This window comes from Barbatula barbatula, assembly GCF_947034865.1.
Source record: "Barbatula barbatula genome assembly, chromosome: 10".
Lineage (NCBI taxonomy): Eukaryota > Metazoa > Chordata > Actinopteri > Cypriniformes > Nemacheilidae > Barbatula > Barbatula barbatula.
Window position 1 is genome coordinate 12,605,112 of NC_136773.1, and position 9,996 is coordinate 12,615,107.

Sequence of the window (9,996 nt, forward strand, 5' to 3'; positions counted from 1 at the left end):
AAAGAAGAACAGCATACAGCATAAATAACAACAGCAACAAACAACAAGAAGATAATTATCATCTAATGTCCATATAAGCACTTTCTCCAGTGCCTCTGAAGTGGAGAGGTGTACCTAACAGTGCTCTTCTCTGAGATCACAATAAAAGGCCTCAAGTCGCTTTATAAATGTATACACACAATTTCTGATAACAGCATTTAACATGGGCATCTGATTCAGAACAAAAAGCTGGCTGGCACTTGTCCACCAAACGACTTTTAATTATCATTATATGTAACCTGCAACTTGTTACATTTTTCTTTACTTTAACTGCATCACAAGTGGGCATTAAACAGGCAATAAGCTTTAAACAATGCTATTTTGAGATCATCAGTACAAATGTTACATTTACGAATAAGCATGTTAGCTTGTGCATATCATATACAAAACTGTCTCTGCATATCATATACAAAACTGACCCACAACCTTGCGTTTTTAACGCAATGCTCTTACCACTAAGAATCACAGACACATAGGGGAGTTCTGCCTTCTGTACTTACTAACTGCCTCTTTTGGTGCAGAGATACACATATCAGTCCCATGCTTACTTTTAAAACCAAACTGCTCATCATTGGTGAAAACATATTGCTGAAACCGGTCCAGTATTTATTATGTCTAATACCTTAGACATCACAATGTGCTATAGGCAATAGGCCTATAGTTTTCTGTTCTAGATATTTTCCATGTTTGATCTCTAATTAAAGTTAACATAAAAACAGAAAGCATAGAACTGGGAAATGTACCATGAATCAATACCTTTCCAGTTAAACATAAGGCCAATAAAACAACAAGTAATAGCAAACTTCAAATGCTCTGCTCTGATCTGATCTAGGCCACATGATTTATTCATAACTAATTTTCCTATAGAGGAGGTTACTTCCTCATCCTCAATAACCTCATTATTAAAAGACACATTCCCAATAATGAAATAGTCACTTTAACACAGTTGAATAGGTCAATGCAATGCCTTCTCCAAAGATCTGCAATATTTTTAGATCCAGTAAACCTTCAAGACTAGAGGGAAGAGGAATTTTTCCAGTATTCATAACCTTAAGAAGACTTAGCTCTTAGAGTATGTTCGAGCCTTTTTATGAAGCGAACAGCATATTTAAACTGTGTGACAGCTTATTTCTTTACGTCGCATGTATAGCCATTCCTTGGTTGCCCAGCCGCAACCAAGTTTTGAAAGGCTTCTCTTGCTTGCTGATGTAGTTTACTCACATGCTCATTCCACCCTTGTCTAATATAATATAGTTTAGATCTTTTGTTATAAAATGATGTGCTTGCATCGTTCAGTACCATCACAATTTCATCAGAGATATGTTACACAATGTGATCTGTTGCAGCTGTTCCAGACAAGATTTCGACATTCACTATCTTTCATGGGCATCAGCAGAGCATATGCAGTGAGCCAGCCATGAAGTTGTATTCCAGGCCTCACTCACATACAGTATGTGGCAACAGATCGAGACTTGACAGAATTAAACTATTATCCTGACAAAACCTAATCAAGTACTGGCCAAACAATGATTTCACTTCAGAAACATCGGCATTACAGAAAATGTCCCATTACCTTGATACAAGTGCATTCACTCTCTACAATAAAAGAGCCTATAAAAGCAAGACTTTGTATAAATTCATCCTTGTTACCAGGGCATTCATAGGGCATATAAGCATTTAAGATACCTCTGGCTCAATTCTGAGCAGATCGGAGGCGTTGAGAGAGTCCGCCTTCTTGAGCACCCATCGCACAGTGTGGGCTGCTTGGTGACACCACCAAAGACTTTCAAGTCTTTCGACGAAATAGCAGACGTCCCTGGCGGGACAGCCGTGCTGCCGCCACAGAACCTCCCCCCAAGGGGGCAATGAAGCAGATCTCCCTGCTAGTTCCTCCGTCACGATGTCTGGGGGCCTGGTCACAGCTCCCCAGCACGTCACAGTGCCTAGTGAGGATGATCCGTCTCGGCCTCGCGATCAGTTGCCAGCGATTCTCTAACCGAAGGGAGAAATCGAGCCCGTCCCTCTGGCCACGATGTCTTAGGGGTGACGAGTGATTGGGCCTACGGGTCAACCAGAACAAGAGCATGCTGTCCCCTGTCAGAGGACCTCTTTTCTCGGTATGGGACTAGACTCTATTACCATACAGCATGCCTCATGACAGCGTGCCCAGTCAATGCTGTGCTGCCCTTGTCAGGCAACAGTCAGTGGTCGCCCTGAAACACTCAGAGGCTCCTGGGGCATATAGCGTCGTTGTCGGCAGTCATCCCGCTCATGTTGATGCATATGAGACCGCTTCAGTATTGGCTTCAGAGTCGGGTTCCCTGGAGAGCGTGGCACACCGGCAAAAGGTCTATCTGCCGGTGCACCCTAACCCCTTGGACAGATATGTACCACTCCGGGCTGGAGTCCCGTTAGAGCAAGTGGGAGGCGTGCTGTGGTAGGGCAGACGCCTCCCTGCTCGGTTGGGGTGCGGTGTGCAACTGGCAGGCAGTGCTGCAGTGGCAATCCAATTGTCTGGAGTTGATAACAGCTTGCCTTGCGATGTAGAGGCCCCTCCCTCTTATTTGGCGCAAGTACATGCTGCAGACAGCATAGCTTCCCTAGAGTACGTCAGATGGCGTTCGTTCATGGCAGATGTCGCAACTCGCCCTACACCTCCTCTGGAGTCAGCAGTGTGTGGTGTCCCTGCCGGCTATTCATATCCTGGATGACCTCGATCAGACAGCTGACGTGCTTCTCTTGGCAGGTCGCTCCTAGGAAGTTGGCGACTCCATCCCCGCGGTCCAGCTCATTGGGAGCAGTGCGGGCAGGCAAAGGGGATCCTTTTCGCCCCCCTGCACACCTCCCATTGCCCGCTTGGGTACTCCCTAACCGAGACCTCTCGGCACGGATGCATCTGTGCACAGCTGACTGCGGGACAAGCGGGAGTACATCTTCCTCCCCAGTGAGCATCCCCACACAGGTACTGTGCGGAGCCAGGGTAGAGGAGCTTCGAAGTCTGCTAGTTGCAACCGATTGACCCAACCAGACTTGGCTCTCGGAGCATACACTCTGACGGCCACTCCCCCCTGGCGAGAAGGGCACGGTCTGGCACCCGAGACCAGACCTCTGGAACACCATGTCTGGACCCTGGACGGGACGCTCTCGTGAGCATGTCCCTCGGGCAAGAGCGCCCAACCACTAGGCGACTGTCACTATAAGTGGCGCCTCTTCTCGCCCTGCTGCGCTTCCTGCACCACAGAATGCCTTGATCTGTGTCATGCTGGGCAACACGACCCGATCAGCAGATTCCTAAGGGGCACAATGGGGGCTTATCCCCTCTGTCGTTATCCGTACCCTCCTGGGACCTTAACATGGTACTGGTGGGCCTGCGTTAGGCCCTGTTGGAGCCCCTTGAGAGCCCGATCTTTCTCGAATGATTAAGATGCTTCTGTTGGCGCTCGATCAGGAGGGTAGGGGATCAGAACGCACTCTCCGTATCCAGCGGGTGCCTAGAGTTGGGGTACCCCCCGGGGGCTAGACCCCAACCTGGCCACATACCCAGAGGCCCGACCACCCCCGACGCGGACTAGGTGGTGGGGAACCTGCTGGCAGAAGTCCCAACCATTTCCCTGACGTGCCTAGTACACGCCCTGCACCTCTACTCGGATCGAACACAGAGCTCTCGCTCTGAGGGAGGCTGTCTACAAACAGAGTCTGGCGCACTGGATCGTGGACGCCATCTTGGCTTGCCGATCTCAGGCCCCTGCCCACTGTACGCTCACTCTGTCGGGGTGCAGCCTCCTCGTGGGCATGGGCTCAGAGCGCCTCTCTGGCAGACATCTGCAGAGCTGCGGGTTGGGTTAGGGCACCTGATTAGAACAAGATAGTACCCAGAGGGCACCTGATTCGAACAAGATAGTACCTCAGGTGTCAAAGGAAGAAGATGAGGAGCTGCCATCTCCCTGATCACACACTTTGGATAAAGATTAATATTCTCAATCTCGAAATTCCAAGCGATATGCCAGAAAAGCAAGGCACAGTCACAGCTGGCACTGGGATTTTGGAAGAACTTGGCCCCCCTTTCTCTACACCCTGACAATACACGCGGTCAAGAAAATTTGTTCCAATCAGCAGGGGTCCTCACGTGTTGAAGGGACAATCTGGAACAACAAGAACAAGAGAAGAATGTTCCATCTCAGCACCTATGACAGTTCGAGGGAAAGTTATGACGACTTGGATGTAAACAAGATATGGAACGTGCTGCCCACCAGCACCTTAAACCTCAAACAAACGAGTGGATATTTAAGTTCCTCTTCTATCATCTTGAATCAGTCGGCCCATTCTCCTCTGACCCCTAGCATCAACAAGGCATTTTCACCCACAGGACTGTAGCATACTGGATGTTTATCCCTTTTCACACAATTCTTTGTAACATAATCCCAGTAATTGAGCAGATTGTGAAATACTCAGACTGGACCGATTAGATAATTGGATTAATGAGAAATTTAACAGGTGTTCCTCATAATCCTAATCCTAATAATCCTAAAGTAAATGTAGGAGCCTGATGAAAAATGCTTTGTTAAACTAAAAGTTGTCTGACGGATTCTTCATATCTAATTACTTTTATTAGCTACTAATTAATTCACCCTTTATTAGTTACTTATTAATGGTACTTGTTATGTTATTTAAATCTGAGTCAAAGTACACTTTATTGGCCACACAAGGCAATTTGTTGAAAATAAAAAATACACTTCACATAAATATAAATAAATATGAAACACAGTAAATGTTTCCCCATAAAAAAATATTAAAATCGCATTAAAAAGCTTTGGGCTCTGTATAATCTCCCAGAAGGAAGCAATTCACAATGAACATACAATGGATGAAACTGGTCACACACAAACTCATTTGCATCTGGTTAATACATTGACCAGTACATCATGAGTCCTCCGTTTTAAGATTCATTATGTATTTTTATTGCATCAGACAGTCAGCAAACTCGCCTTTTCTGACTAGATAGAACTAATATTGAACTGCAGATTAAGTAAACGCAAAGTAACAGTTCCCTCAAAAATGAAGATATTGTCATCATTTATTCACACTTCAAAACATGCGTCTTTTTCTGTGGGACACCTGTATGAATAAATTTTTGTTGTGAAAAACAATTATTTACTCTCAGAATTTGTGTTATATCTTTTAAGAACACAACATCAACCCATAGTAGACATATACAGGCAAGGGAGATATATTGAACTGGGTAGATAAAAAATGAATTTAATAGAAACCAAATACAGCACATTTTACAGTTAAATTTGGAGATTGTGTGTGGTTTGACAGTAGCCCAGTATGAAGTTGTGAACTGGCAGCAGGACTCTGATAGATCAATTCAGTTTAAAGCAGTCGGTTACTATAATGCCTCACTGCCCCCTGACCAGCGCTTTGTGCTTTACACTGAAAACATCATATGGGCTGTACATTTAAAAAAAGTACCCTATTTTATTCGAAAGCACCTATTAACAGAACCATCTGCTGTATCTGCACTCAAAACATCTTTCTGAGGAGACATACAAACTTGATGGCAAAAATAATTTAAAGGATGGAGGCCTGACCCCACTCTCTTATTAGAGGCTAAATGAGACTAAGAATTATTCAATTATGTATTTTCAATTTTTATTAGTTGCACATGTGAGTGAACAAGCCTCATTTACCTCTGGATAATGCTGGGAGATCACAATTGATATTTTGAGATTAGTTAGTGTAACTATAACCAAAATATGTTTTATTAAAATTTTAAAACAATTTATTATAAATATAAATGTAATTATACAATGAAATGATTGACAATAACACTTATTTTATGTTTTCATTTCTTTCTAGTAAAAAATGAATGGGAAGAGGGTACACTGACATCTCACCCCTGCTTGATGAGGTCATTGGCTACGTATTGTTCATCCCTAGTAACTCTCTATAAAACAGCCATTATAGAATCGGGTGCATAGCATTTTGCCCCTGCAGGTGAGCTCATTCTTTGGGATGTTTTTTTTCCTATACAAACTTCTGCTTTTCCATCCCCTAAATGCAAATGCAGAAAACACTCTTTGCCGAATGATGGGAGACACTAAATATCCGCTGTTTTCAAAGGAAGGTGATATAACTATTGGATCAGTTTTTGCAGTTCGCAGTAAAGAAACGTTACCTTCATTTGTGTTTACACAAAAACCTCAACCTTTGTCATGCTCCAGGTTTGTAAACTTTGGAAATTATTCAGGAAACATTAAAGGAGATCATGTACTGTATATAACACAAACACTTGTTTTTAACCAACTGGTTTAATATTTTACAGTGTGACTCTAAGAGATTTTCGGCTAGCTCAAATGCTGATTTTTACAGTTGATGAGATTAACAGGAATGGAATTTTACTCCCAAATGTTTCTATTGGCTATAAAATATATGATACATGTGGTTCAAGGCTGTCTTCTATGAGTGCAATTATGGCAGTGATGAATGGACAAGAGTTTGCAGCAGGTCAAAGGTGCAGTGGAAAGACCCCTATACATGCTATCATTGGAGAAACAGAGTCTGCCACCACAGTCATTCTGTCGAGAACCACAGGACCTTTTAAAATTCCAGTGGTAAGAGGTGATAACAAATTTGACACAGTTTTGCAACTCATTACTGTTCATTGTTTATGTTGATTTCTTTTTCAGATAAGCCCCTCGGCTGGATGTGACTGTCTCAGTAATAGGAAAGATTTCCCCGCTTTCTTCAGGACTACATCTAGTGATTATCACCAGAGCAGAGCACTTGCACTTTTGGTCAAACATTTAGGTTGGACTTGGGTTGGAGCTGTGAACAGTGATAATGACTATGGAAATTATGGAATGGAAATGTTTCTGAATGCAGCCAAGAAGGAGGGGATTTGTGTAGAGTACACTGTGAAATTCTACCGAACAGAGTATGAAAAACTCAAAAAAGTGGTAAAAACAATGAAACAAGGCACAGCAAACGTGGTTGTTGCTTTTGTTTCATTTTTTGAGATGGAATTACTAGTTGAGCAGTTAAGTATCCAGAACATTACAGGTCTACAAATTGTAGGAGTGGTAGGATGGATAACCTCAAAGGCTCTGATCACTCCAAACACTTTTCATGTAATGAAAGGGTCACTGGGGTTTGCAGTGAGCAAAATCTCTGTTGAAGGGTTTTTAGATTATGTGATGAAATCATTCTGGGACACAGCTTTTCCATGCTCACAAAGAGATGGGAATTTATCTCAGGCCGAATTAAATTGCAGCCGATATCAAGACCTACTTGTGCTGAAAAATTACACTGAAGAAGCGCCTGATAGATATACAAGTAATGTCTACAAAGCAGTGTATGCTGTGGCTTATGCACTACGCAGTCTACTCAAGTGCACAGAACAAGGAGGTTGTGAGAAAAACTTGATAATACAACCACAGCAGGTAAAAAAAATGTTGTTATATAAAAAAGCATCGCTTCAATTTTTAATGTGTTGAATTGTCACGATCTGTCAAATCTGTCTTTGTACCAGATGGTCAAGGCTCTGAAAAAGGTTAATTTCACAGTTAAATTCGGAGGTCGTGTCTGGTTTGACGGCACTGGTGGTGCAGTAGCCCAGTATGAAGTTGTGAACTGGCAGCAGGACTCTGATGGATCAGTTCAGTTTAAAGCAGTCGGTTACTTCGATGCCTCACTGCCCCCTGACCAGCGCTTTGTGCTAAACACTGAAAACATCATCTGGGCCGGAGGACAGCTGCAGGTAAATGACAATAACCTGATTATCCAACAGGGTTTCATCAACTGCTGAAACATATAATTTATATCAAATATAAATAACTACAATCTGTACAGTACAGTACAAAAATCTAATTACATGTGTATATTGGATAGAAGCAATATCATACTACACTTCTATTGTATAGACACAAAACCAATGCAAGTCAATGTGGACTGTCGTTGTTCGATTACCAACATTCTTTAAAATGACTTCTTTACAGCTCTGAAAAAACACTGATCAATTATTGTGTTGTTTTAAAATACTCATAATAGAATTTTATAGCTTCCTTTATGGATTTGTACTGCTTTGTTTCAATGTAACAAATTCCATCATATTCTCCATTTAATTTCTTGTAGAAGCCAAGTTCTGTGTGCACTGAGAGTTGTCCTCCAGGCACTAGGAAGGCTGGACAGAAAGGAAGACCTGTCTGCTGTTATGACTGTATTCAATGTGCAGATGGAGAAATCAGTAATGAGACAGGTAAACTTCAGACCAAATAAAAAAAATCTTAATATATTAGTTGTTCTCTAGATTCAGTTGTATATACAGCTACTTGTCAAAGGAGTTTATAAATGAAAGGTATTTTTTGTCTCTACATACAGTATAGTGATCACAATCTTTTTTTCAGATTCAAATAACTGCATGCAGTGTCCAGAGGATTACTGGTCTAATACTGAGAACACAGATTGTGTTTTAAAGGCTGTAGAGTTTCTGTCATTCACAGAAGTTATGGGTATAGTGCTGGTCTTTTTCTCACTGTTTGGTGTAGTAATAACTGTACTGGTCACAGTCCTGTTTTACAGTAAGAAGGACACCCCCATAGTAAAAGCCAACAACTCAGAGCTGAGCTTCCTGCTGCTCTTCTCATTGATTCTGTGTTTTCTCTGTTCAATTACTTTCATTGGTCGCCCCACTGCGTGGTCCTGTATGTTACGTCACACAGCGTTTGGGATCACTTTTGTCCTCTGTATCTCTTGTGTTCTGGGGAAAACAATAGTTGTGTTAATGGCCTTCAAGGCCACACTTCCAGGAAGTAATGTCATGAAATGGTTTGGGCCTCTTCAACAGAGACTCAGTGTTCTTGCCTTTACACTTATACAGATTCTCATATGTGTGCTTTGGCTAACAATATCGCCTCCTTTTCCCTATAAAAATGTGATATATTATAAAGAGAAGATCATTCTTGAGTGCAGTCTGGGTTCTACTTTTGGTTTCTGGGCTGTACTGGGTTATATTGGTCTACTTGCTCTCATGTGCTTCATTCTGGCTTTTCTGGCTCGGACGCTCCCTGATAACTTCAATGAAGCTAAATTCATCACATTCAGTATGCTCATATTCTGTGCTGTGTGGATCACATTTATTCCAGCATATATCAGTTCTCCTGGAAAATTAACTGTAGCTGTGGAAATATTTGCTATTTTAGCCTCAAGCTTTGGTTTACTATTTTGCATTTTTGCTCCTAAATGTTACATCATCCTGTTTAATCCTGAACAAAATACAAAACAACATTTGATGGGAAAACACAATTCCAGTCATACTAAGAAATAAACAGACATTATTATATTTAGGGTAAATGTTTATGATCTGCGTCATTACTTTTTAAACACAAAAGCACACACAGAGCATTTTCTAAAGTCATCTTTATTTGTATAAAAATGATTAGTCTTTGGCCCTATCTTTCACCCGGCTCAATGCGCAGCTGTGTTTTTTGCTATGTTCAGCCCAACGCAGTTATCAATTCCACGTCATGCGCCACATTGTTTAAATAGCAAATGCAAGTGAATTTAAAGTGAGGTGGGTTCAGGCGCATTGTTGGAGCATTGCTATTTTGAGGCAACTGAAATAAACTGCACCACACTCTGCAAACTACACAAAGAGGGACATGCAGCTGCACACAATCATGCCAAATTTTAAAGATGAATTTATTACAATGTAAAACATTATTATTGTGTAGCCTACATAAAGATACAAATTCTACTTGTCTTGAAGATGTTCTGCTCGTGCGCGAGGTTAAAGCATGTAAGGGGACTATTTACAGGACAAGTTAGAATGTATGTCAAATATGCGCCGTTTCCTGACTAGACTAGTGTTCTGTTTTGCCTCTTGCCAATAGCAAGAGGCAAAACAGAACACTAGTCTAGTCAGGAAACGCCATGCAAATAGCTAATCCATCATGGCCC

The 9,996-nt window shown here is 42.0% G+C and overlaps 1 protein-coding gene across 1 annotated transcript; it reads left to right on the forward strand.

Moving 5' to 3' along the window:
• Positions 1-6,054: 6,054 nt before the first annotated feature.
• On the forward strand, positions 6,055-9,364 carry LOC306899751 (extracellular calcium-sensing receptor-like; the record flags this gene model as incomplete). Its single annotated transcript, XM_079466223.1, has 6 exons — positions 6,055-6,263; positions 6,365-6,653; positions 6,729-7,481; positions 7,571-7,798; positions 8,173-8,296; positions 8,445-9,364. The coding sequence occupies 6 exons, from the start codon at positions 6,055-6,057 to the stop codon at positions 9,362-9,364; spliced, it is 2,523 nt and encodes an 840-aa protein (XP_079322349.1).
• Between the last annotated feature and the right edge of the window lie 632 nt (positions 9,365-9,996).